The sequence below is a fragment of the Giraffa tippelskirchi genome, chromosome 12, assembly GCF_054371585.1.
Source record: "Giraffa tippelskirchi isolate mGirTip1 chromosome 12, T2T-mGirTip1v1.2.pri, whole genome shotgun sequence".
Classification (NCBI taxonomy): domain Eukaryota; kingdom Metazoa; phylum Chordata; class Mammalia; order Artiodactyla; family Giraffidae; genus Giraffa; species Giraffa tippelskirchi.
Window position 1 is genome coordinate 72,312,169 of NC_137286.1, and position 27,572 is coordinate 72,339,740.

Below are 27,572 nucleotides of genomic sequence, written 5' to 3' on the forward strand. Positions count from 1 at the left end.
TTCCTTGAGCAGTTCATTGTGAAGCATTTTTTTTTTTTTTCTGTGACATCGGCCTCATTAAAAAGTACGGTTTGCCTTTACTGGATAATTTTGTTCATTGGTTTGTTAGGGAATCTTGGTAATATTTGAGTTTCCTGGGGAGCATGGTCACATGACCTGGCCCTGGCCAATCGGTGCGTTCCACCTCCCTGGCCACTGTGATTGGCTCCGGACTGGGGCAGTGCCCAATCGGGGCCCAGGGCCGGGCCTCACGTTGGAAGCCAGGGGAAGACGAGCTCTCGTCCTGCTGGGGTAGGGGAAGGGGTGGGGCCGGGGGAGGTCAGGCTCCAGCAGTGGGAGGGGCTTGAGGTCCGCCTGCGGCAGTTGGTGACCTTCCTGCTCCCCTCAGGGCAGAGCCGCCGGCCTGAGAATGAGGGCGCTGCTGAGCCCAGGGGCTGGGATGGCCCGTTGCTGCTGTGGTCCCAGAGCTCCACCCGAGACCTGACGGAGGCCGTCTGCCCGTGAGTCCTCTCCCGCTTGTCTGTCAGCTTGTTTGAACCATGCTGGGTTTTCTGCCCAGCCGGCTAAGGGGAGTCCCTGGAAATGCAAGGGTGTGGGTTTTGGCAGACTTCAGGGAAGACATGCCAGATGAGCCTGGGAGACTCCAGCTTAATCTGGATTCAGGAGATATCTCTTCGGGCCAGCTAGTAATTGTAGGATAAGCCTAATGAGTCTTCACAGGATGAAGAGAGTAACGTGCCAAGGTAGCAATCGATGTCCTCATTCGAGAGGATGATGAAGCTGGTGCTCAGAGAAGGGGGGAACTTGGCCACAGCAAGGAGGTGTGCACCCAGACGGAACCCCCAGATCCGGCCATTTGAGCTCAGGGAGGCCACTGGTGTGGCTTGTCCCTGTGGCAGGGGCCGAGGCACGCAGCCCACCCTGATTCCTGCGGGGGCCTGACTTGGGAAGTGCCATCTGGTAGCTTTGAGACTCACCAAACCAAATTGCACTGGAGAGAGGAAGGACACCTTCCTTCATCCACCCCCCACCCCCGCCGGATTCCCACATACCCTGACCCCTTTCTCTGGATTTCGGAGCCATTTCCAGAGTCCCGCTCATATGACCTCATTCGAAGTGCACTGTGGACGAGCTGCCATCTGCAGCTGCTACCACAGCAGCCAAGGGCTTTATCTCCCGAGTACCTCCCTTCCTTTGGAACTTGGGGGCCCTCTACTCCCCACTTGCACACCACAGACCTTTGCTGAGGATTGTGGGGACCCTCACTCAGTTTGCAGCACGTTGTAGCCATCCCTGTCCTCTCAATACCTCCCTTGCAACTCAGCTTGTGAGCTCCTTTGGAGCAGCGTGGCCCACCTGGCTGCAACGGCAGAGACACAGCTGACAGTGAAACAACAGCTTCGATCTGACAGCCGGAAAGCTCTGTCAAAAGGGACCTCCCTCTTCACACCGTAGAGGCTGTAGGAGCCGCCAGGGTTTGGGAACCAGTGCTGGGGCCAAAATGACTCCACAGCTGTTTTCCTTCCTGGGGAGGGTTCTGGCTCGAGTGGGAATGGCTCAAGTCTCCTAAGGTTCTGAAAGCCCACTGTGTGCAGATTCACGGTACACAGAGAGGAGAAGGTGGAGTCCTGCCCTGGAGGTGGTCACAGCTCACGGATGAGCCAGGCAGGCAGGCAGGCAGGCAGGGCATGAGAACACCTGAGCTGCCTTCATGAGTGAGTGGTGTGGGGGCAGAGGAAGAGAAGCCGGTCTGCTCCCTCATGTGGTGCCCAGGGCAGGTTGTCCCCAGAGGAAACCCTTACGACGGTGAGGACTCTCACTGCTGTTACCCAAGGGGTTCCGTCGGTGCGTGTCTTCCCCGGAGCGGTCAGGCCGTCTCTAAAGTACACTGGCCATGGGCATTGCCTCTCCTTGGAACTTCCCATGTGTTTCTCTTTTGTATGGAACAGTGATTTTTCTAGAGGGGTTCTGGGCCACAAGGTTGTTGGGTCATTTGCTAGCCTTCTGTCGTGAAGAACGCTTTCCTGGGCGTTGGGGTGGTTTGTTGTTCCAGCTCCCTTTCTTGGCTTCTTTTGGGAGCTGGTGCAACAAGAGGAGCTCAGCCTCTGCCTTCTGGCTGAGATGTCACCCTTCAAACAGCAATGCCTGCCTGGAGATAATGATGGCATTTGCCAAAAGGGCTTCGTTTGGCACATGATATCTTGAAAGGACGTACACCGTCCTTTCAGCTATCAAAGGCTAGTTCAAATGACATAAAAATGAGAACTCTCCAATGGAGTCTTACAGTAGGTGGAGAGTCCGAAAAAAACTCCTTCAGTCATCTCACTGAGAGTCATTGATTGGGGACACCAAGAATATAGGAAGGAATGCAGAAAGAAAAGATGAAATTGTGGTCAGGATCGGGGGGAGGGATGAACAGGGCCTGCTTGCCTTGAACCCAGGCTTTGTTGGCGGGTGGGGCATAAAGATCGAACGGGTCTGAAACTACAGAGTGGTGATGGTAACACCGTATCACCAGAGTTACACAACAGTGTCCCAAATTGCAACAATGATGAAAAAGTTTACTAATCCCAACTTAACCAACAAAAATAGACGAAACCATACAAAAAGTAAAACATCACCAGAAAGGTGGAAACAAACCAAATGCAAAGCAGCTCAGGGGAAAGGAACTCCATGTCCCCTGGGGGCAGACCGAGTTGCCGGCGTCCACGGTGAGCAGACAGGGATGGAGGCGGCAGAGCCGACCGCTCCCCTGGACATGGTGTTTCCGGCAAGGGCTCTGGGTCTCTGTCCAGAGCGGGGGCTCGTTCTTCCTGCAGGGGCGGGTGAGTCATCGTCGGCGTCTGGGTGTTGCGCGGGAGCCAGGGCAGGCTCTCCCTGCCGAGGCGGTGACTCCTCCTCTGCCTCGGGTTCTCCTGCCAAAGCCCGAGCAGGTACAGGTGCACGTGGAGGTGGAGGTTCTGGCTGAGGGGGTGGGACATCAGTGCCTGGGGCTGGGGGTCCTGCAGGCACGGAAATCCGATCTGCCTGGTGTGCTGGCCAGTACCCAGCTGGCCTGGTGTCTCTGCGAGGGCAAGGCTCGGTTCTCCATCTGCCCTCGGTGGATCCCTGGGTCCTGCACCTGGAGCCACCACCTCTGTAGGCACAGGTCTGGGAAGTGGAGCCTGGTTCCAGTTGGAGGCCAGTGCTAGAGCTGGGGGAGAAGCAAAGTTTGCCCACAGACCAGCCTTGGCATGTGCGTATCCCGGGACAGAAAGCTTCCAAGAGATTCCGAAAGAATACCCAGGGTTGGATGTCTTTTGGGACTGAAGTGTGCAAGATGGGGGTGGGGGTGTGAGGCCAGCGCTTGCTGCAGGCCCAGCAGCATCTTTCGGGGACTCGTCCCTGTGTAGCTCAGCACCCCCTCCCCACACACTCCCGTGCACCAGCCCCAGCGTCCTTACCTCTGAGCTCTGGCGTGCTGGGCTCCAGGTCCTCCTGCTGCCTCAGAGGCCGGGGTTCTCGGGACTCTGGGTCGGAGCCGGGTGTGCTGAGCTCCGTGGCAGCCTCAGACTGGGCCGCCGGGTGTATCCTGGGCGGTGTCTCGGCAGCAGGCCTTCCCCGCCTCCGCTTCGCCCCCGGTGGGGCTGATGCCTCCGTGGGCACGCTCACCTGGAGCCTGCACTGGGCCTCACGGGCGGGGGGTTGGTGCTCCGACCCCTCCCTCCGGGAGGTGGACGGGGTGTCCCCGTCCTCGGCCTCATCACGTGGGAAGCTCTGCAACGACAGTGACCGTCAGCCAGCCGTGCTGGGAGTTTTCCGAGCTGGGCCTGGCCAGTGGAGCCGCTGCTTCTGCCTGCTCGAACTTCTCTTCCCAGAAGGGTCAGAGACGTGTGTCTGCTCAGATCCCCACCCGGGAGGAAAGAGACCCACCTGAGGGTGTGAGGTCAGCCTGGGCGGCCGGCCCTGCCCGCACTGTTCCCATCCCAGCCAGCCTGATCTCCCCTGGGGTGTGGACACAACTTGTCCGCAGGCTTCTGACCCCACATCCGCCTGGGCTTCCTTGAGGGAGACACACCCCGAGAAACCCGCATCCACACACACAGGCAAAGGACCCGGTGTTTCCGGGTGGCATGGGAGAGGTGGCCTGGCCCGGCCTGGGGCTCCCCGTGTTACCTTTCTGTTTCTCCGGGCAGAGGGCCAGAGGCCTCTCGGGGGTGCCCTGAGCCAACGTCAACAGGGTGCCCACGCACACTGCCTGTGAGCTCTCCTGAGGCCCCGGCCTCTGGGCAGGGGCAAACAGCAGAACATCCTGGCAGCAAGAGATCTGGCTGGGGGCTCCTCTCCGCTCTGGAGGCCTGGATACCCGGGTTGCGGGTTCTGTTGGGTTCTGTTGCCGGCAGGTGACATCATTTCCTGGGGTTCGTGCTGAGGTCCCTTCCCCAAAACTTCCCAAGGGAATCTCTGGGTTTCTGACTGCTCGACCACCCCCCTTAGGCCATGTGCAGGCACAGTGACAGCCACACAGCCCAGCCCACAGCCCTGGGGAGGCCTGGGTGCAGCCAGGGCCTGAGCTCCGAGGACCCCGCTGCTCTCAGACCAGGCTCCTTCTTCTCATAAGTGGTGTGGCCCTGGACAAGCATATGCCCCTCAGGGTTTCCCCAGTCTCTCCATCTGCAGAGTGGGGGTCATTCTCCCATCTGTTTCCTAGGTCTGTCGGCCTACGAGCAGCTCCATGCCTCTCCACCTGGGGCCGATATCACGTGGAGCTTGTGCGCTGAGACTTCAGAAAGAAAGACTCCATCCAGGGCTGACACAGCACAGAATGGGGCAGAACGAGGCCTGGATGCGCCGTGGTACCCAGGAAAAGGCACTGCCCCTCCTGACTGTTTTGAGACCCCACATCCAAGTTGGAGGCCCGAAAGGAAGACTCGAAGGTCTCCCTCTCTTATAGAAAAGAGTAGCCAACTTTCTGGTCCTCTGTTTCCATTGAGATTCTGTTCAAGTGTCCCAGCTCGGCTTCTGCGGGTGGCTGAGCTTCTAATGGCTCCCTGCGTTCTTGTCTTTTCCTCTCCAAACCTTCCGTCCTTTTCCCCCTTCTGGGGTGGATGGGCGCTGTCATTGCTTCTACCTTCGAGACAGATTGATGAAAAGTCTGGACCATCGACTCCTTTCCTCTCTTTGGTTCCGTGTCTCTCTCTGGCTGTGTCCCTCTCTTTTCCTTTCTCGATTCAGTCTGTGTCTTCCTCTTTCTCTCTCGTGTGTGGATGGATGGATGCTAGGAATGCACATGTATATGATTAGATGAGGGTTATGTTTTAGGGATGGGTTAGAGGGAGAGAAAGGCTTTAGGTCGGAGTTGGTCATGGGGGAAGGGTCAAGGGTGGTGGTGGTGTTTCTTGGAATCTGAGTGCTGTGCATTCTTCGTCTCTTTCCATATGAACCCCTTCTCAGATACACCACTTGCAAGGAGTCTCTCATGTTCCGTTTCCTATCTTTTGCATCTGTGAATGCTTAGCTTCTCTGTTGTGAAGAGGTTCCATTGGATGGAAACCCATTGGTGTACTTCGTTTCCCTCTTTCCCTTACTTGAAGAGACCCATTTCTACCTCCGCCCAGCAAATGGCAAGGAGACTCTGATGTTAAGGAGCCTTTGACCTACGCTTCTTTCTAGCTATCTCAAGACATCAGTCTTTAGGGTGAGGTTTTTCCCCGATATTGAGGTGGTGTGAGATCAAAACCAATAGCGTTCTTCAGATGTAGCTGTCTGGTTTTCCCATGGCCATTTATTGAAGAGGCTTTCTTGTTCCCATTTGGATATTCTCCCCTTCTGTGTCAGAGATGAGTTGACCATGGATGCCGGGGTTTGTTTCTGGACCCTCAACTTTATTCCATCGATCTGGATCTGTGTGTGTTGTTGTATTCCCAATAGCATACTGTCCTGCTGCTGCCGCTGCGGCTAAGTCACTTCAGTCGTGTCTGACTCTGCGCGACCCCATGGCCTGCAGCCTACCAGGCTCCTCCGTCCAGGGCATTTTCCAGGCAAGAGTACTGGCGTGGGTCGCCATCGCCTTCTCCGATACGCTCCTGAGGATCCTAGTTTGGTCGTCTAATTTCCTTTCACACAACCTTGGATGTCCGTATCGGGGCTTTTTCGTCGGATTGTATTGACAATTTAGGCTCTTTTCTGTTTCCGTAACCCCTTTTGCAGTTCTTTGTTCGGTGCGACAATGCATTGGCATTTTGGGAGGAATAGCATCGAAGCTGTGGATTGCCTTGTGGGGCTGTGACATCATTTTCCCAATAGGAATTCTTTCAAGCCCTGAGCACAGCTTCTCTTTCCAGTGATTGGTGTGGGCTTGATCTTCCTTCTTCCATCTCTCGCCGTTTTGTGAGAACAGGTCCTTCCTTCCCTTCTGGGTTAGATGGACTCGTGGGTATCACTTCAGTGCATGGCATTGTCAGTGGGGGTGATAATTCCCTTCTCATTGGAAGACTTTGCTGTGAGTATTAGAAATGCAAGTGATTTCTCTTCCCCTTCCTCCCTGTCCATCTCTCAGAGCCACCGGGAAACAGAGGCCTCATCCAGGGTCACACAGGCCTGAGGGAGTGCAACTAGACTGTTGTTTCTTCAGGCCCTCCGTGCTGGACATCATCCGGGATACTCTGTGTGTGTCTTCCTCAGTCTGGTGTCCCTTCAGACCTTTCCCTAGTTTTCACAGGCTTGTTGTGTTGGTGTTCTTTGTCTGTTTGGAGACACATCCTTGAGAAGCTTTGTGTTTCCACTCATTCGTCTCGCGATGTATGACCTGTCTTTTGCTTTTGTAATGAGGTCTTTCCCACAGTAGATATCTTTGATTTTGCAAAGTCCACTGTATTCTCTGGGTTGTTTTGTGGACTGCCTTTTAGTTTTGTGTGTGAAGACTCAAAGCACGTGTCCGGTTTCTGCTCATTGTTCTTCTAGATTTGTGACAAGTTTTCATGGAAACTTTGTCTAGGGATAACTGGAAGTGAACTCGGTGTAAGGTGTCAAGTCTCCATCTCCATTCATGTCATGCCCTGCAGTTTCCAATTCCCTGTTCCTGAGTGGTTTTGGAGACCTTGTGGGAAGTTTGGTTGCATGGGAGTTTGCATTTCCACCTTGAGTAGATTCCCACTGTTCTGCCCTCAGGGACACTGTCAAGGGGGAGTGAGGAGCAGCCTGCACTTCCAGCAGTGACCACACGGTGGGGCGAGTGCTGCTCTGCCCTCTGGGAGCCCCAGGCCACAGGCATCCCAGTGAGGAGCCAGCTCTGTGCTCGGCTGAAAGGAGTTAGACTCTCAGGAGCCTCTGAGCCCTTGCCTTTGGATCACCCAGGGTGGGCATTTACTGTGACAGAAAAAAATTGCCCTGAATTCCATGGACGGAAGAGCCTGGCTGTGTAGAGTTTGTGAGTTGCCGTGAATCAGACACAACTGAGGACACAAAAACTCAATAGACTAAAACACTTTTGGGGGGTGGGGGGAGTGAAAGGGGGTGATGTGGGGTTTTTTTGTCGTATATAATAGCCAAGGGAAATCTAGTTTAAACCTAAATTCACATAGATGGGAAAGGTATAGCTCTCCGTCACCCTATTAAAAAAAAAAAAAAAACTACTTAACTTTTCTGAAAGTTTATTTAGTAGCTTCCTTGAGCAGTTCATTGTGAAGCATTTTTTTTTTTTTTCTGTGACATCGGCCTCATTAAAAAGTACGGTTTGCCTTTACTGGATAATTTTGTTCATTGGTTTGTTAGGGAATCTTGGTAATATTTGAGTTTCCTGGGGAGCATGGTCACATGACCTGGCCCTGGCCAATCGGTGCGTTCCACCTCCCTGGCCACTGTGATTGGCTCCGGACTGGGGCAGTGCCCAATCGGGGCCCAGGGCCGGGCCTCACGTTGGAAGCCAGGGGAAGACGAGCTCTCGTCCTGCTGGGGTAGGGGAAGGGGTGGGGCCGGGGGAGGTCAGGCTCCAGCAGTGGGAGGGGCTTGAGGTCCGCCTGCGGCAGTTGGTGACCTTCCTGCTCCCCTCAGGGCAGAGCCGCCGGCCTGAGAATGAGGGCGCTGCTGAGCCCAGGGGCTGGGATGGCCCGTTGCTGCTGTGGTCCCAGAGCTCCACCCGAGACCTGACGGAGGCCGTCTGCCCGTGAGTCCTCTCCCGCTTGTCTGTCAGCTTGTTTGAACCATGCTGGGTTTTCTGCCCAGCCGGCTAAGGGGAGTCCCTGGAAATGCAAGGGTGTGGGTTTTGGCAGACTTCAGGGAAGACATGCCAGATGAGCCTGGGAGACTCCAGCTTAATCTGGATTCAGGAGATATCTCTTCGGGCCAGCTAGTAATTGTAGGATAAGCCTAATGAGTCTTCACAGGATGAAGAGAGTAACGTGCCAAGGTAGCAATCGATGTCCTCATTCGAGAGGATGATGAAGCTGGTGCTCAGAGAAGGGGGGAACTTGGCCACAGCAAGGAGGTGTGCACCCAGACGGAACCCCCAGATCCGGCCATTTGAGCTCAGGGAGGCCACTGGTGTGGCTTGTCCCTGTGGCAGGGGCCGAGGCACGCAGCCCACCCTGATTCCTGCGGGGGCCTGACTTGGGAAGTGCCATCTGGTAGCTTTGAGACTCACCAAACCAAATTGCACTGGAGAGAGGAAGGACACCTTCCTTCATCCACCCCCCACCCCCGCCGGATTCCCACATACCCTGACCCCTTTCTCTGGATTTCGGAACCATTTCCAGAGTCCCGCTCATATGACCTCATTCGAAGTGCACTGTGGACGAGCTGCCATCTGCAGCTGCTACCACAGCAGCCAAGGGCTTTATCTCCCGAGTACCTCCCTTCCTTTGGAACTTGGGGGCCCTCTACTCCCCACTTGCACACCACAGACCTTTGCTGAGGATTGTGGGGACCCTCACTCAGTTTGCAGCACGTTGTAGCCATCCCTGTCCTCTCAATACCTCCCTTGCAACTCAGCTTGTGAGCTCCTTTGGAGCAGCGTGGCCCACCTGGCTGCAACGGCAGAGACACAGCTGACAGTGAAACAACAGCTTCGATCTGACAGCCGGAAAGCTCTGTCAAAAGGGACCTCCCTCTTCACACCGTAGAGGCTGTAGGAGCCGCCAGGGTTTGGGAACCAGTGCTGGGGCCAAAATGACTCCACAGCTGTTTTCCTTCCTGGGGAGGGTTCTGGCTCGAGTGGGAATGGCTCAAGTCTCCTAAGGTTCTGAAAGCCCACTGTGTGCAGATTCACGGTACACAGAGAGGAGAAGGTGGAGTCCTGCCCTGGAGGTGGTCACAGCTCACGGATGAGCCAGGCAGGCAGGCAGGCAGGCAGGGCATGAGAACACCTGAGCTGCCTTCATGAGTGAGTGGTGTGGGGGCAGAGGAAGAGAAGCCGGTCTGCTCCCTCATGTGGTGCCCAGGGCAGGTTGTCCCCAGAGGAAACCCTTACGACGGTGAGGACTCTCACTGCTGTTTCCCAAGGGGTTCCGTCGGTGCGTGTCTTCCCCGGAGCGGTCAGGCCGTCTCTAAAGTACACTGGCCATGGGCATTGCCTCTCCTTGGAACTTCCCATGTGTTTCTCTTTTGTATGGAACAGTGATTTTTCTAGAGGGGTTCTGGGCCACAAGGTTGTTGGGTCATTTGCTAGCCTTCTGTCGTGAAGAACGCTTTCCTGGGCGTTGGGGTGGTTTGTTGTTCCAGCTCCCTTTCTTGGCTTCTTTTGGGAGCTGGTGCAACAAGAGGAGCTCAGCCTCTGCCTTCTGGCTGAGATGTCACCCTTCAAACAGCAATGCCTGCCTGGAGATAATGATGGCATTTGCCAAAAGGGCTTCGTTTGGCACATGATATCTTGAAAGGACGTACACCGTCCTTTCAGCTATCAAAGGCTAGTTCAAATGACATAAAAATGAGAACTCTCCAATGGAGTCTTACAGTAGGTGGAGAGTCCGAAAAAAACTCCTTCAGTCATCTCACTGAGAGTCATTGATTGGGGACACCAAGAATATAGGAAGGAATGCAGAAAGAAAAGATGAAATTGTGGTCAGGATCGGGGGGAGGGATGAACAGGGCCTGCTTGCCTTGAACCCAGGCTTTGTTGGCGGGTGGGGCATAAAGATCGAACGGGTCTGAAACTACAGAGTGGTGATGGTAACACAGTATCACCAGAGTTACACAACAGTGTCCCAAATTGCAACAATGATGAAAAAGTTTACTAATCCCAACTTAACCAACAAAAATAGACGAAACCATACAAAAAGTAAAACATCACCAGAAAGGTGGAAACAAACCAAATGCAAAGCAGCTCAGGGGAAAGGAACTCCATGTCCCCTGGGGGCAGACCGAGTTGCCGGCGTCCACGGTGAGCAGACAGGGATGGAGGCTGCAGAGCCGACCGCTCCCCTGGACATGGTGTTTCCGGCAAGGGCTCTGGGTCTCTGTCCAGAGCGGGGGCTCGTTCTTCCTGCAGGGGCGGGTGAGTCATCGTCGGCGTCTGGGTGTTGCGCGGGAGCCAGGGCAGGCTCTCCCTGCCGAGGCGGTGACTCCTCCTCTGCCTCGGGTTCTCCTGCCAAAGCCCGAGCAGGTACAGGTGCACGTGGAGGTGGAGGTTCTGGCTGAGGGGGTGGGACATCAGTGCCTGGGGCTGGGGGTCCTGCAGGCACGGAAATCCGATCTGCCCGGTGTGCTGGCCAGTACCCAGCTGGCCTGGTGTCTCTGCGAGGGCAAGGCTCGGTTCTCCATCGGCCCTCGGTGGATCCCTGGGTCCTGCACCTGGAGCCACCACCTCTGTAGGCACAGGTCTGGGAAGTGGAGCCTGGTTCCAGTTGGAGGCCAGTGCTAGAGCTGGGGGAGAAGCAAAGTTTGCCCACAGACCAGCCTTGGCATGTGCGTATCCCGGGACAGAAAGCTTCCAAGAGATTCCGAAAGAATACCCAGGGTTGGATATCTTTTGGGACTGAAGTGTGCAAGATGGGGGTGGGGGTGTGAGGCCAGCGCTTGCTGCAGGCCCAGCAGCATCTTTCGGGGACTCGTCCCTGTGTAGCTCAGCACCCCCTCCCCACACACTCCCGTGCACCAGCCCCAGCGTCCTTACCTCTGTGCTCTGGCGTGCTGGGCTCCAGGTCCTCCTGCTGCCTCAGAGGCCGGGGTTCTCGGGACTCTGGGTCGGAGCCGGGTGTGCTGAGCTCCGTGGCAGCCTCAGACTGGGCCGCCGGGTGTATCCTGGGCGGTGTCTCGGCAGCAGGCCTTCCCCGCCTCCGCTTCGCCCCCGGTGGGGCTGATGCCTCCGTGGGCACGCTCACCTGGAGCCTGCACTGGGCCTCACGGGCGGGGGGTTGGTGCTCCGACCCCTCCCTCCGTGAGGTGGACGGGGTGTCCCCGTCCTCGGCCTCATCACGTGGGAAGCTCTGCAACGACAGTGACCGTCAGCCAGCCGTGCTGGGAGTTTTCCGAGCTGGGCCTGGCCAGTGGAGCCGCTGCTTCTGCCTGCTCGAACTTCTCTTCCCAGAAGGGTCAGAGACGTGTGTCTGCTCAGATCCCCACCCGGGAGGAAAGAGACCCACCTGAGGGTGTGAGGTCAGCCTGGGCGGCCGGCCCTGCCCGCACTGTTCCCATCCCAGCCAGCCTGATCTCCCCTGGGGTGTGGACACAACTTGTCCGCAGGCTTCTGACCCCACATCCGCCTGGGCTTCCTTGAGGGAGACACACCCCGAGAAACCCGCATCCACACACACAGGCAAAGGACCCGGTGTTTCCGGGTGGCATGGGAGAGGTGGCCTGGCCCGGCCTGGGGCTCCCCGTGTTACCTTTCTGTTTCTCCGGGCAGAGGGCCAGAGGCCTCTCGGGGGTGCCCTGAGCCAACGTCAACAGGGTGCCCACGCACACTGCCTGTGAGCTCTCCTGAGGCCCCGGCCTCTGGGCAGGGGCAAACAGCAGAACATCCTGGCAGCAAGAGATCTGGCTGGGGGCTCCTCTCCGCTCTGGAGGCCTGGATACCCGGGTTGCGGGTTCTGTTGGGTTCTGTTGCCGGCAGGTGACATCATTTCCTGGGGTTCGTGCTGAGGTCCCTTCCCCAAAACTTCCCAAGGGAATCTCTGGGTTTCTGACTGCTCGACCACCCCCCTTAGGCCATGTGCAGGCACAGTGACAGCCACACAGCCCAGCCCACAGCCCTGGGGAGGCCTGGGTGCAGCCAGGGCCTGAGCTCCGAGGACCCCGCTGCTCTCAGACCAGGCTCCTTCTTCTCATAAGTGGTGTGGCCCTGGACAAGCATATGCCCCTCAGGGTTTCCCCAGTCTCTCCATCTGCAGAGTGGGGGTCATTCTCCCATCTGTTTCCTAGGTCTGTCGGCCTACGAGCAGCTCCATGCCTCTCCACCTGGGGCCGATATCACGTGGAGCTTGTGTGCTGAGACTTCAGAAAGAAAGACTCCATCCAGGGCTGACACAGCACAGAATGGGGCAGAACGAGGCCTGGATGCGCCGTGGTACCCAGGAAAAGGCACTGCCCCTCCTGACTGTTTTGAGACCCCACATCCAAGTTGGAGGCCCGAAAGGAAGACTCGAAGGTCTCCCTCTCTTATAGAAAAGAGTAGCCAACTTTCTGGTCCTCTGTTTCCATTGAGATTCTGTTCAAGTGTCCCAGCTCGGCTTCTGCGGGTGGCTGAGCTTCTAATGGCTCCCTGCATTCTTGTCTTTTCCTCTCCAAACCTTCCGTCCTTTTCCCCCTTCTGGGGTGGATGGGCGCTGTCATTGCTTCTACCTTCGAGACAGATTGATGAAAAGTCTGGACCATCGACTCCTTTCCTCTCTTTGGTTCCGTGTCTCTCTCTGGCTGTGTCCCTCTCTTTTCCTTTCTCGATTCAGTCTGTGTCTTCCTCTTTCTCTCTCGTGTGTGGATGGATGGATGCTAGGAATGCACATGTATATGATTAGATGAGGGTTATGTTTTAGGGATGGGTTAGAGGGAGAGAAAGGCTTTAGGTCGGAGTTGGTCATGGGGGAAGGGTCAAGGGTGGTGGTGGTGTTTCTTGGAATCTGAGTGCTGTGCATTCTTCGTCTCTTTCCATATGAACCCCTTCTCAGATACACCACTTGCAAGGAGTCTCTCATGTTCCGTTTCCTATCTTTTGCATCTGTGAATGCTTAGCTTCTCTGTCGTGAAGAGGTTCCATTGGATGGAAACCCATTGGTGTACTTCGTTTCCCTCTTTCCCTTACTTGAAGAGACCCATTTCTACCTCCGCCCAGCAAATGGCAAGGAGACTCTGATGTTAAGGAGCCTTTGACCTACGCTTCTTTCTAGCTATCTCAAGACATCAGTCTTTAGGGTGAGGTTTTTCCCCGATATTGAGGTGGTGTGAGATCAAAACCAATAGCGTTCTTCAGATGTAGCTGTCTGGTTTTCCCATGGCCATTTATTGAAGAGGCTTTCTTGTTCCCATTTGGATATTCTCCCCTTCTGTGTCAGAGATGAGTTGACCATGGATGCCGGGGTTTGTTTCTGGACCCTCAACTTTATTCCATCGATCTGGATCTGTGTGTGTTGTTGTATTCCCAATAGCATACTGTCCTGCTGCTGCCGCTGCGGCTAAGTCACTTCAGTCGTGTCTGACTCTGCGCGACCCCATGGCCTGCAGCCTACCAGGCTCCTCTGTCCAGGGCATTTTCCAGGCAAGAGTACTGGCGTGGGTCGCCATCGCCTTCTCCGATACGCTCCTGAGGATCCTAGTTTGGTCGTCTAATTTCCTTTCACACAACCTTGGATGTCCGTATCGGGGCTTTTTCGTCGGATTGTATTGACAATTTAGGCTCTTTTCTGTTTCCGTAACCCCTTTTGCAGTTCTTTGTTCGGTGCGACAATGCATTGGCATTTTGGGAGGAATAGCATCCAAGCTGTGGATTGCCTTGTGGGGCTGTGACATCATTTTCCCAATAGGAATTCTTTCAAGCCCTGAGCACAGCTTCTCTTTCCAGTGATTGGTGTGGGCTTGATCTTCCTTCTTCCATCTCTTGCCGTTTTGTGAGAACAGGTCCTTCCTTCCCTTCTGGGTTAGATGGACTCGTGGGTATCACTTCAGTGCATGGCATTGTCAGTGGGGGTGATAATTCCCTTCTCATTGGAAGACTTTGCTGTGAGTATTAGAAATGCAAGTGATTTCTCTTCCCCTTCCTCCCTGTCCATCTCTCAGAGCCACCGGGAAACAGAGGCCTCATCCAGGGTCACACAGGCCTGAGGGAGTGCAACTAGACTGTTGTTTCTTCAGGCCCTCCGTGCTGGACATCATCCGGGATACTCTGTGTGTGTCTTCCTCAGTCTGCTGTCCCTTCAGACCTTTCCCTAGTTTTCACAGGCTTGTTGTGTTGGTGTTCTTTGTCTGTTTGGAGACACATCCTTGAGAAGCTTTGTGTTTCCACTCATTCGTCTCGCGATGTATGACCTGTCTTTTGCTTTTGTAATGAGGTCTTTCCCACAGTAGATATCTTTGATTTTGCAAAGTCCACTGTATTCTCTGGGTTGTTTTGTGGACTGCCTTTTAGTGTTGTGTGTGAAGACTCAAAGCACGTGTCCGGTTTCTGCTCATTGTTCTTCTAGATTTGTGACAAGTTTTCATGGAAACTTTGTCTAGGGATAACTGGAAGTGAACTCGGTGTAAGGTGTCAAGTCTCCATCTCCATTCATGTCATGCCCTGCAGTTTCCAATTCCCTGTTCCTGAGTGGTTTTGGAGACCTTGTGGGAAGTTTGGTTGCATGGGAGTTTGCATTTCCACCTTGAGTAGATTCCCACTGTTCTGCCCTCAGGGACACTGTCAAGGGGGAGTGAGGAGCAGCCTGCACTTCCAGCAGTGACCACACGGTGGGGCGAGTGCTGCTCTCCCCTCTGGGAGCCCCAGGCCACAGGCATCCCAGTGAGGAGCCAGCTCTGTGCTCGGCTGAAAGGAGTTAGACTCTCAGGAGCCTCTGAGCCCTTGCCTTTGGATCACCCAGGGTGGGCATTTACTGTGACAGAAAAAAATTGCCCTGAATTCCATGGACGGAAGAGCCTGGCTGTGTAGAGTTCGTGAGTTGCCGTGAATCAGACACAACTGAGGACACAAAAACTCAATAGACTAAAACACTTTTGGGGGGTGGGGGGAGTGAAAGGGGGTGATGTGGGGTTTTTTTGTCGTATATAATAGCCAAGGGAAATCTAGTTTAAACCTAAATTCACATAGATGGGAAAGGTATAGCTCTCCGTCACCCTATTAAAAAAAAAAAAAAAACTACTTAACTTTTCTGAAAGTTTATTTAGTAGCTTCCTTGAGCAGTTCATTGTGAAGCATTTTTTTTTTTTTCTGTGACATCGGCCTCATTAAAAAGTACGGTTTGCCTTTACTGGATAATTTTGTTCATTGGTTTGTTAGGGAATCTTGGTAATATTTGAGTTTCCTGGGGAGCATGGTCACATGACCTGGCCCTGGCCAATCGGTGCGTTCCACCTCCCTGGCCACTGTGATTGGCTCCGGACTGGGGCAGTGCCCAATCGGGGCCCAGGGCCGGGCCTCACGTTGGAAGCCAGGGGAAGACGAGCTCTCGTCCTGCTGGGGTAGGGGAAGGGGTGGGGCCGGGGGAGGTCAGGCTCCAGCAGTGGGAGGGGCTTGAGGTCCGCCTGCGGCAGTTGGTGACCTTCCTGCTCCCCTCAGGGCAGAGCCGCCGGCCTGAGAATGAGGGCGCTGCTGAGCCCAGGGGCTGGGATGGCCCGTTGCTGCTGTGGTCCCAGAGCTCCACCCGAGACCTGACGGAGGCCGTCTGCCCGTGAGTCCTCTCCCGCTTGTCTGTCAGCTTGTTTGAACCATGCTGGGTTTTCTGCCCAGCCGGCTAAGGGGAGTCCCTGGAAATGCAAGGGTGTGGGTTTTGGCAGACTTCAGGGAAGACATGCCAGATGAGCCTGGGAGACTCCAGCTTAATCTGGATTCAGGAGATATCTCTTCGGGCCAGCTAGTAATTGTAGGATAAGCCTAATGAGTCTTCATAGGATGAAGAGAGTAACGTGCCAAGGTAGCAATCGATGTCCTCATTCGAGAGGATGATGAAGCTGGTGCTCAGAGAAGGGGGGAACTTGGCCACAGCAAGGAGGTGTGCACCCAGACGGAACCCCCAGATCCGGCCATTTGAGCTCAGGGAGGCCACTGGTGTGGCTTGTCCCTGTGGCAGGGGCCGAGGCACGCAGCCCACCCTGATTCCTGCGGGGGCCTGACTTGGGAAGTGCCATCTGGTAGCTTTGAGACTCACCAAACCAAATTGCACTGGAGAGAGGAAGGACACCTTCCTTCATCCACCCCCACCCACGCCGGATTCCCACATACCCTGACCCCTTTCTCTGGATTTCGGAGCCATTTCCAGAGTCCCGCTCATATGACCTCATTCGAAGTGCACTGTGGACGAGCTGCCATCTGCAGCTGCTACCACAGCAGCCAAGGGCTTTATCTCCCGAGTACCTCCCTTCCTTTGGAACTTGGGGGCCCTCTACTCCCCACTTGCACACCACAGACCTTTGCTGAGGATTGTGGGGACCCTCACTCAGTTTGCAGCACGTTGTAGCCATCCCTGTCCTCTCAATACCTCCCTTGCAACTCAGCTTGTGAGCTCCTTTGGAGCAGCGTGGCCCACCTGGCTGCAACGGCAGAGACACAGCTGACAGTGAAACAACAGCTTCGATCTGACAGCCGGAAAGCTCTGTCAAAAGGGACCTCCCTCTTCACACCGTAGAGGCTGTAGGAGCCGCCAGGGTTTGGGAACCAGTGCTGGGGCCAAAATGACTCCACAGCTGTTTTCCTTCCTGGGGAGGGTTCTGGCTCGAGTGGGAATGGCTCAAGTCTCCTAAGGTTCTGAAAGCCCACTGTGTGCAGATTCACGGTACACAGAGAGGAGAAGGTGGAGTCCTGCCCTGGAGGTGGTCACAGCTCACGGATGAGCCAGGCAGGCAGGCAGGCAGGCAGGGCATGAGAACACCTGAGCTGCCTTCATGAGTGAGTGGTGTGGGGGCAGAGGAAGAGAAGCCGGTCTGCTCCCTCATGTGGTGCCCAGGGCAGGTTGTCCCCAGAGGAAACCCTTACGACGGTGAGGACTCTCACTGCTGTTTCCCAAGGGGTTCCGTCGGTGCGTGTCTTCCCCGGAGCGGTCAGGCCGTCTCTAAAGTACACTGGCCATGGGCATTGCCTCTCCTTGGAACTTCCCATGTGTTTCTCTTTTGTATGGAACAGTGATTTTTCTAGAGGGGTTCTGGGCCACAAGGTTGTTGGGTCATTTGCTAGCCTTCTGTCGTGAAGAACGCTTTCCTGGGCGTTGGGGTGGTTTGTTGTTCCAGCTCCCTTTCTTGGCTTCTTTTGGGAGCTGGTGCAACAAGAGGAGCTCAGCCTCTGCCTTCTGGCTGAGATGTCACCCTTCAAACAGCAATGCCTGCCTGGAGATAATGATGGCATTTGCCAAAAGGGCTTCGTTTGGCACATGATATCTTGAAAGGACGTACACCGTCCTTTCAGCTATCAAAGGCTAGTTCAAATGACATAAAAATGAGAACTCTCCAATGGAGTCTTACAGTAGGTGGAGAGTCCGAAAAAAACTCCTTCAGTCATCTCACTGAGAGTCATTGATTGGGGACACCAAGAATATAGGAAGGAATGCAGAAAGAAAAGATGAAATTGTGGTCAGGATCGGGGGGAGGGATGAACAGGGCCTGCTTGCCTTGAACCCAGGCTTTGTTGGCGGGTGGGGCATAAAGATCGAACGGGTCTGAAACTACAGAGTGGTGATGGTAACACAGTATCACCAGAGTTACACAACAGTGTCCCAAATTGCAACAATGATGAAAAAGTTTACTAATCCCAACTTAACCAACAAAAATAGACGAAACCATACAAAAAGTAAAACATCACCAGAAAGGTGGAAACAAACCAAATGCAAAGCAGCTCAGGGGAAAGGAACTCCATGTCCCCTGGGGGCAGACCGAGTTGCCGGCGTCCACGGTGAGCAGACAGGGATGGAGGCTGCAGAGCCGACCGCTCCCCTGGACATGGTGTTTCCGGCAAGGGCTCTGGGTCTCTGTCCAGAGCGGGGGCTCGTTCTTCCTGCAGGGGCGGGTGAGTCATCGTCGGCGTCTGGGTGTTGCGCGGGAGCCAGGGCAGGCTCTCCCTGCCGAGGCGGTGACTCCTCCTCTGCCTCGGGTTCTCCTGCCAAAGCCCGAGCAGGTACAGGTGCACGTGGAGGTGGAGGTTCTGGCTGAGGGGGTGGGACATCAGTGCCTGGGGCTGGGGGTCCTGCAGGCACGGAAATCCGATCTGCCCGGTGTGCTGGCCAGTACCCAGCTGGCCTGGTGTCTCTGCGAGGGCAAGGCTCGGTTCTCCATCTGCCCTCGGTGGATCCCTGGGTCCTGCACCTGGAGCCACCACCTCTGTAGGCACAGGTCTGGGAAGTGGAGCCTGGTTCCAGTTGGAGGCCAGTGCTAGAGCTGGGGGAGAAGCAAAGTTTGCCCACAGACCAGCCTTGGCATGTGCGTATCCCGGGACAGAAAGCTTCCAAGAGATTCCGAAAGAATACCCAGGGTTGGATGTCTTTTGGGACTGAAGTGTGCAAGATGGGGGTGGGGGTGTGAGGCCAGCGCTTGCTGCAGGCCCAGCAGCATCTTTCGGGGACTCGTCCCTGTGTAGCTCAGCACCCCCTCCCCACACACTCCCGTGCACCAGCCCCAGCGTCCTTACCTCTGTGCTCTGGCGTGCTGGGCTCCAGGTCCTCCTGCTGCCTCAGAGGCCGGGGTTCTCGGGACTCTGGGTCGGAGCCGGGTGTGCTGAGCTCCGTGGCAGCCTCAGACTGGGCCGCCGGGTGTATCCTGGGCGGTGTCTCGGCAGCAGGCCTTCCCCGCCTCCGCTTCGCCCCCGGTGGGGCTGATGCCTCCGTGGGCACGCTCACCTGGAGCCTGCACTGGGCCTCACGGGCGGGGGGTTGGTGCTCCGACCCCTCCCTCCGGGAGGTGGACGGGGTGTCCCCGTCCTCGGCCTCATCACGTGGGAAGCTCTGCAACGACAGTGACCGTCAGCCAGCCGTGCTGGGAGTTTTCCGAGCTGGGCCTGGCCAGTGGAGCCGCTGCTTCTGCCTGCTCGAACTTCTCTTCCCAGAAGGGTCAGAGACGTGTGTCTGCTCAGATCCCCACCCGGGAGGAAAGAGACCCACCTGAGGGTGTGAGGTCAGCCTGGGCGGCCGGCCCTGCCCGCACTGTTCCCATCCCAGCCAGCCTGATCTCCCCTGGGGTGTGGACACAACTTGTCCGCAGGCTTCTGACCCCACATCCGCCTGGGCTTCCTTGAGGGAGACACACCCCGAGAAACCCGCATCCACACACACAGGCAAAGGACCCGGTGTTTCCGGGTGGCATGGGAGAGGTGGCCTGGCCCGGCCTGGGGCTCCCCGTGTTACCTTTCTGTTTCTCCGGGCAGAGGGCCAGAGGCCTCTCGGGGGTGCCCTGAGCCAACGTCGACAGGGTGCCCACGCACACTGCCTGTGAGCTCTCCTGAGGCCCCGGCCTCTGGGCAGGGGCAAACAGCAGAACATCCTGGCAGCAAGAGATCTGGCTGGGGGCTCCTCTCCGCTCTGGAGGCCTGGATACCCGGGTTGCGGGTTCTGTTGGGTTCTGTTGCCGGCAGGTGACATCATTTCCTGGGGTTCGTGCTGAGGTCCCTTCCCCAAAACTTCCCAAGGGAATCTCTGGGTTTCTGACTGCTCGACCACCCCCCTTAGGCCATGTGCAGACACATTGACAGCCACACAGCCCAGCCCACAGCCCTGGGGAGGCCTGGGTGCAGCCAGGGCCTGAGCTCCGAGGACCCCGCTGCTCTCAGACCAGGCTCCTTCTTCTCATAAGTGGTGTGGCCCTGGACAAGCATATGCCCCTCAGGGTTTCCCCAGTCTCTCCATCTGCAGAGTGGGGGTCATTCTCCCATCTGTTTCCTAGGTCTGTCGGCCTACGAGCAGCTCCATGCCTCTCCACCTGGGGCCGATATCACGTGGAGCTTGTGCGCTGAGACTTCAGAAAGAAAGACTCCATCCAGGGCTGACACAGCACAGAATGGGGCAGAACGAGGCCTGGATGCGCCGTGGTACCCAGGAAAAGGCACTGCCCCTCCTGACTGTTTTGAGACCCCACATCCAAGTTGGAGGCCCGAAAGGAAGACTCGAAGGTCTCCCTCTCTTATAGAAAAGAGTAGCCAACTTTCTGGTCCTCTGTTTCCATTGAGATTCTGTTCAAGTGTCCCAGCTCGGCTTCTGCGGGTGGCTGAGCTTCTAATGGCTCCCTGCGTTCTTGTCTTTTCCTCTCCAAACCTTCCGTCCTTTTCCCCCTTCTGGGGTGGATGGGCGCTGTCATTGCTTCTACCTTCGAGACAGATTGATGAAAAGTCTGGACCATCGACTCCTTTCCTCTCTTTGGTTCCGTGTCTCTCTCTGGCTGTGTCCCTCTCTTTTCCTTTCTCGATTCAGTCTGTGTCTTCCTCTTTCTCTCTCGTGTGTGGATGGATGGATGCTAGGAATGCACATGTATATGATTAGATGAGGGTTATGTTTTAGGGATGGGTTAGAGGGAGAGAAAGGCTTTAGGTCGGAGTTGGTCATGGGGGAAGGGTCAAGGGTGGTGGTGGTGTTTCTTGGAATCTGAGTGCTGTGCATTCTTCGTCTCTTTCCATATGAACCCCTTCTCAGATACACCACTTGCAAGGAGTCTCTCATGTTCCGTTTCCTATCTTTTGCATCTGTGAATGCTTAGCTTCTCTGTTGTGAAGAGGTTCCATTGGATGGAAACCCATTGGTGTACTTCGTTTCCCTCTTTCCCTTACTTGAAGAGACCCATTTCTACCTCCGCCCAGCAAATGGCAAGGAGACTCTGATGTTAAGGAGCCTTTGACCTACGCTTCTTTCTAGCTATCTCAAGACATCAGTCTTTAGGGTGAGGTTTTTCCCCGATATTGAGGTGGTGTGAGATCAAAACCAATAGCGTTCTTCAGATGTAGCTGTCTGGTTTTCCCATGGCCATTTATTGAAGAGGCTTTCTTGTTCCCATTTGGATATTCTCCCCTTCTGTGTCAGAGATGAGTTGACCATGGATGCCGGGGTTTGTTTCTGGACCCTCAACTTTATTCCATCGATCTGGATCTGTGTGTGTTGTTGCATTCCCAATAGCATACTGTCCTGCTGCTGCCGCTGCGGCTAAGTCACTTCAGTCGTGTCTGACTCTGCGCGACCCCATGGCCTGCAGCCTACCAGGCTCCTCCGTCCAGGGCATTTTCCAGGCAAGAGTACTGGCGTGGGTCGCCATCGCCTTCTCCGATACGCTCCTGAGGATCCTAGTTTGGTCGTCTAATTTCCTTTCACACAACCTTGGATGTCCGTATCGGGGCTTTTTCGTCGGATTGTATTGACAATTTAGGCTCTTTTCTGTTTCCGTAACCCCTTTTGCAGTTCTTTGTTCGGTGCGACAATGCATTGGCATTTTGGGAGGAATAGCATCCAAGCTGTGGATTGCCTTGTGGGGCTGTGACATCATTTTCCCAATAGGAATTCTTTCAAGCCCTGAGAACAGCTTCTCTTTCCAGTGATTGGTGTGGGCTTGATCTTCCTTCTTCCATCTCTCGCCGTTTTGTGAGAACAGGTCCTTCCTTCCCTTCTGGGTTAGATGGACTCGTGGGTATCACTTCAGTGCATGGCATTGTCAGTGGGGGTGATAATTCCCTTCTCATTGGAAGACTTTGCTGTGAGTATTAGAAATGCAAGTGATTTCTCTTCCCCTTCCTCCCTGTCCATCTCTCAGAGCCACCGGGAAACAGAGGCCTCATCCAGGGTCACACAGGCCTGAGGGAGTGCAACTAGACTGTTGTTTCTTCAGGCCCTCCGTGCTGGACATCATCCGGGATACTCTGTGTGTGTCTTCCTCAGTCTGCTGTCCCTTCAGACCTTTCCCTAGTTTTCACAGGCTTGTTGTGTTGGTGTTCTTTGTCTGTTTGGAGACACATCCTTGAGAAGCTTTGTGTTTCCACTCATTCGTCTCGCGATGTATGACCTGTCTTTTGCTTTTGTAATGAGGTCTTTCCCACAGTAGATATCTTTGATTTTGCAAAGTCCACTGTATTCTCTGGGTTGTTTTGTGGACTGCCTTTTAGTTTTGTGTGTGAAGACTCAAAGCACGTGTCCGGTTTCTGCTCATTGTTCTTCTAGATTTGTGACAAGTTTTCATGGAAACTTTGTCTAGGGATAACTGGAAGTGAACTCGGTGTAAGGTGTCAAGTCTCCATCTCCATTCATGTCATGCCCTGCAGTTTCCAATTCCCTGTTCCTGAGTGGTTTTGGAGACCTTGTGGGAAGTTTGGTTGCATGGGAGTTTGCATTTCCACCTTGAGTAGATTCCCACTGTTCTGCCCTCAGGGACACTGTCAAGGGGGAGTGAGGAGCAGCCTGCACTTCCAGCAGTGACCACACGGTGGGGCGAGTGCTGCTCTGCCCTCTGGGAGCCCCAGGCCACAGGCATCCCAGTGAGGAGCCAGCTCTGTGCTCGGCTGAAAGGAGTTAGACTCTCAGGAGCCTCTGAGCCCTTGCCTTTGGATCACCCAGGGTGGGCATTTACTGTGACAGAAAAAAATTGCCCTGAATTCCATGGACGGAAGAGCCTGGCTGTGTAGAGTTCGTGAGTTGCCGTGAATCAGACACAACTGAGGACACAAAAACTCAATAGACTAAAACACTTTTGGGGGGTGGGGGGAGTGAAAGGGGGTGATGTGGGGTTTTTTTGTCGTATATAATAGCCAAGGGAAATCTAGTTTAAACCTAAATTCACATAGATGGGAAAGGTATAGCTCTCCGTCACCCTATTAAAAAAAAAAAAAACTACTTAACTTTTCTGAAAGTTTATTTAGTAGCTTCCTTGAGCAGTTCATTGTGAAGCTTTTTTTTTTTTTTTCTGTGACATCGGCCTCATTAAAAAGTACGGTTTGCCTTTACTGGATAATTTTGTTCATTGGTTTGTTAGGGAATCTTGGTAATATTTGAGTTTCCTGGGGAGCATGGTCACATGACCTGGCCCTGGCCAATCGGTGCGTTCCACCTCCCTGGCCACTGTGATTGGCTCCGGACTGGGGCAGTGCCCAATCGGGGCCCAGGGCCGGGCCTCACGTTGGAAGCCAGGGGAAGACGAGCTCTCGTCCTGCTGGGGTAGGGGAAGGGGTGGGGCCGGGGGAGGTCAGGCTCCAGCAGTGGGAGGGGCTTGAGGTCCGCCTGCGGCAGTTGGTGACCTTCCTGCTCCCCTCAGGGCAGAGCCGCCGGCCTGAGAATGAGGGCGCTGCTGAGCCCAGGGGCTGGGATGGCCCGTTGCTGCTGTGGTCCCAGAGCTCCACCCGAGACCTGACGGAGGCCGTCTGCCCGTGAGTCCTCTCCCGCTTGTCTGTCAGCTTGTTTGAACCATGCTGGGTTTTCTGCCCAGCCGGCTAAGGGGAGTCCCTGGAAATGCAAGGGTGTGGGTTTTGGCAGACTTCAGGGAAGACATGCCAGATGAGCCTGGGAGACTCCAGCTTAATCTGGATTCAGGAGATATCTCTTCGGGCCAGCTAGTAATTGTAGGATAAGCCTAATGAGTCTTCACAGGATGAAGAGAGTAACGTGCCAAGGTAGCAATCGATGTCCTCATTCGAGAGGATGATGAAGCTGGTGCTCAGAGAAGGGGGGAACTTGGCCACAGCAAGGAGGTGTGCACCCAGACGGAACCCCCAGATCCGGCCATTTGAGCTCAGGGAGGCCACTGGTGTGGCTTGTCCCTGTGGCAGGGGCCGAGGCACGCAGCCCACCCTGATTCCTGCGGGGGCCTGACTTGGGAAGTGCCATCTGGTAGCTTTGAGACTCACCAAACCAAATTGCACTGGAGAGAGGAAGGACACCTTCCTTCATCCACCCCCCACCCCCGCCGGATTCCCACATACCCTGACCCCTTTCTCTGGATTTCGGAGCCCTTTCCAGAGTCCCGCTCATATGACCTCATTCGAAGTGCACTGTGGACGAGCTGCCATCTGCAGCTGCTACCACAGCAGCCAAGGGCTTTAGCTCCCGAGTACCTCCCTTCCTTTGGAACTTGGGGGCCCTCTACTCCCCACTTGCACACCACAGACCTTTGCTGAGGATTGTGGGGACCCTCACTCAGTTTGCAGCACGTTGTAGCCATCCCTGTCCTCTCAATACCTCCCTTGCAACTCAGCTTGTGAGCTCCTTTGGAGCAGCGTGGCCCACCTGGCTGCAACGGCAGAGACACAGCTGACAGTGAAACAACAGCTTCGATCTGACAGCCGGAAAGCTCTGTCAAAAGGGACCTCCCTCTTCACACCGTAGAGGCTGTAGGAGCCGCCAGGGTTTGGGAACCAGTGCTGGGGCCAAAATGACTCCACAGCTGTTTTCCTTCCTGGGGAGGGTTCTGGCTCGAGTGGGAATGGCTCAAGTCTCCTAAGGTTCTGAAAGCCCACTGTGTGCAGATTCACGGTACACAGAGAGGAGAAGGTGGAGTCCTGCCCTGGAGGTGGTCACAGCTCACGGATGAGCCAGGCAGGCAGGCAGGCAGGCAGGGCATGAGAACACCTGAGCTGCCTTCATGAGTGAGTGGTGTGGGGGCAGAGGAAGAGAAGCCGGTCTGCTCCCTCATGTGGTGCCCAGGGCAGGTTGTCCCCAGAGGAAACCCTTACGACGGTGAGGACTCTCACTGCTGTTTCCCAAGGGGTTCCGTCGGTGCGTGTCTTCCCCGGAGCGGTCAGGCCGTCTCTAAAGTACACTGGCCATGGGCATTGCCTCTCCTTGGAACTTCCCATGTGTTTCTCTTTTGTATGGAACAGTGATTTTTCTAGAGGGGTTCTGGGCCACAAGGTTGTTGGGTCATTTGCTAGCCTTCTGTCGTGAAGAACGCTTTCCTGGGCGTTGGGGTGGTTTGTTGTTCCAGCTCCCTTTCTTGGCTTCTTTTGGGAGCTGGTGCAACAAGAGGAGCTCAGCCTCTGCCTTCTGGCTGAGATGTCACCCTTCAAACAGCAATGCCTGCCTGGAGATAATGATGGCATTTGCCAAAAGGGCTTCGTTTGGCACATGATATCTTGAAAGGACGTACACCGTCCTTTCAGCTATCAAAGGCTAGTTCAAATGACATAAAAATGAGAACTCTCCAATGGAGTCTTACAGTAGGTGGAGAGTCCGAAAAAAACTCCTTCAGTCATCTCACTGAGAGTCATTGATTGGGGACACCAAGAATATAGGAAGGAATGCAGAAAGAAAAGATGAAATTGTGGTCAGGATCGGGGGGAGGGATGAACAGGGCCTGCTTGCCTTGAACCCAGGCTTTGTTGGCGGGTGGGGCATAAAGATCGAACGGGTCTGAAACTACAGAGTGGTGATGGTAACACCGTATCACCAGAGTTACACAACAGTGTCCCAAATTGCAACAATGATGAAAAAGTTTACTAATCCCAACTTAACCAACAAAAATAGACGAAACCATACAAAAAGTAAAACATCACCAGAAAGGTGGAAACAAACCAAATGCAAAGCAGCTCAGGGGAAAGGAACTCCATGTCCCCTGGGGGCAGACCGAGTTGCCGGCGTCCACGGTGAGCAGACAGGGATGGAGGCTGCAGAGCCGACCGCTCCCCTGGACATGGTGTTTCCGGCAAGGGCTCTGGGTCTCTGTCCAGAGCGGGGGCTCGTTCTTCCTGCAGGGGCGGGTGAGTCATCGTCGGCGTCTGGGTGTTGCGCGGGAGCCAGGGCAGGCTCTCCCTGCCGAGGCGGTGACTCCTCCTCTGCCTCGGGTTCTCCTGCCAAAGCCCGAGCAGGTACAGGTGCACGTGGAGGTGGAGGTTCTGGCTGAGGGGGTGGGACATCAGTGCCTGGGGCTGGGGGTCCTGCAGGCACGGAAATCCGATCTGCCCGGTGTGCTGGCCAGTACCCAGCTGGCCTGGTGTCTCTGCGAGGGCAAGGCTCGGTTCTCCATCGGCCCTCGGTGGATCCCTGGGTCCTGCACCTGGAGCCACCACCTCTGTAGGCACAGGTCTGGGAAGTGGAGCCTGGTTCCAGTTGGAGGCCAGTGCTAGAGCTGGGGGAGAAGCAAAGTTTGCCCACAGACCAGCCTTGGCATGTGCGTATCCCGGGACAGAAAGCTTCCAAGAGATTCCGAAAGAATACCCAGGGTTGGATGTCTTTTGGGACTGAAGTGTGCAAGATGGGGGTGGGGGTGTGAGGCCAGCGCTTGCTGCAGGCCCAGCAGCATCTTTCGGGGACTCGTCCCTGTGTAGCTCAGCACCCCCTCCCCACACACTCCCGTGCACCAGCCCCAGCGTCCTTACCTCTGTGCTCTGGCGTGCTGGGCTCCAGGTCCTCCTGCTGCCTCAGAGGCCGGGGTTCTCGGGACTCTGGGTCGGAGCCGGGTGTGCTGAGCTCCGTGGCAGCCTCAGACTGGGCCGCCGGGTGTATCCTGGGCGGTGTCTCGGCAGCAGGCCTTCCCCGCCTCCGCTTCGCCCCCGGTGGGGCTGATGCCTCCGTGGGCACGCTCACCTGGAGCCTGCACTGGGCCTCACGGGCGGGGGGTTGGTGCTCCGACCCCTCCCTCCGGGAGGTGGACGGGGTGTCCCCGTCCTCGGCCTCATCACGTGGGAAGCTCTGCAACGACAGTGACCGTCAGCCAGCCGTGCTGGGAGTTTTCCGAGCTGGGCCTGGCCAGTGGAGCCGCTGCTTCTGCCTGCTCGAACTTCTCTTCCCAGAAGGGTCAGAGACGTGTGTCTGCTCAGATCCCCACCCGGGAGGAAAGAGACCCACCTGAGGGTGTGAGGTCAGCCTGGGCGGCCGGCCCTGCCCGCACTGTTCCCATCCCAGCCAGCCTGATCTCCCCTGGGGTGTGGACACAACTTGTCCGCAGGCTTCTGACCCCACATCCGCCTGGGCTTCCTTGAGGGAGACACACCCCGAGAAACCCGCATCCACACACACAGGCAAAGGACCCGGTGTTTCCGGGTGGCATGGGAGAGGTGGCCTGGCCCGGCCTGGGGCTCCCCGTGTTACCTTTCTGTTTCTCCGGGCAGAGGGCCAGAGGCCTCTCGCGGGTGCCCTGAGCCAACGTCGACAGGGTGCCCACGCACACTGCCTGTGAGCTCTCCTGAGGCCCCGGCCTCTGGGCAGGGGCAAACAGCAGAACATCCTGGCAGCAAGAGATCTGGCTGGGGGCTCCTCTCCGCTCTGGAGGCCTGGATACCCGGGTTGCGGGTTCTGTTGGGTTCTGTTGCCGGCAGGTGACATCATTTCCTGGGGTTCGTGCTGAGGTCCCTTCCCCAAAACTTCCCAAGGGAATCTCTGGGTTTCTGACTGCTCGACCACCCCCCTTAGGCCATGTGCAGGCACAGTGACAGCCACACAGCCCAGCCCACAGCCCTGGGGAGGCCTGGGTGCAGCCAGGGCCTGAGCTCCGAGGACCCCGCTGCTCTCAGACCAGGCTCCTTCTTCTCATAAGTGGTGTGGCCCTGGACAAGCATATGCCCCTCAGGGTTTCCCCAGTCT

General features: G+C 55.7%; 2 protein-coding genes and 1 long non-coding RNA gene across 3 annotated transcripts in view; 1 reads left to right on the forward strand and 2 right to left on the reverse strand.

The window, feature by feature from the left end:
* LOC145529708 (uncharacterized) overlaps positions 1 to 27,572 on the forward strand; it is a 221,810-nt gene that overhangs the window by 99,022 nt on the left and 95,216 nt on the right. Inside the window, exons 14-17 of the long non-coding RNA XR_014071297.1 lie at positions 389 to 500; positions 8,032 to 8,143; positions 15,674 to 15,785; positions 23,314 to 23,425. This is a non-coding gene — a long non-coding RNA (uncharacterized LOC145529708). The remainder of the gene's footprint in view (positions 1 to 388; positions 501 to 8,031; positions 8,144 to 15,673; positions 15,786 to 23,313; positions 23,426 to 27,572) is intronic.
* LOC145529604 (uncharacterized) lies at positions 17,728 to 19,639 on the reverse strand. The gene is made up of 3 exons (XM_081550193.1): positions 19,440 to 19,639; positions 18,728 to 19,040; positions 17,728 to 18,477 (listed from the first exon to the last, which is right to left on the reverse strand). Exons 1-3 carry the CDS (start codon positions 19,572 to 19,574, stop codon positions 17,849 to 17,851), a joined length of 1,077 nt encoding a protein of 358 aa, XP_081406319.1. The 5' UTR covers positions 19,575 to 19,639; the 3' UTR covers positions 17,728 to 17,848.
* Positions 24,689 to 27,258, reverse strand: LOC145529670 (uncharacterized). The gene is made up of 3 exons (XM_081550270.1): positions 27,081 to 27,258; positions 26,369 to 26,681; positions 24,689 to 26,118 (listed from the first exon to the last, which is right to left on the reverse strand). Exons 1-3 carry the CDS (start codon positions 27,213 to 27,215, stop codon positions 25,490 to 25,492), a joined length of 1,077 nt encoding a protein of 358 aa, XP_081406396.1. The 5' UTR covers positions 27,216 to 27,258; the 3' UTR covers positions 24,689 to 25,489.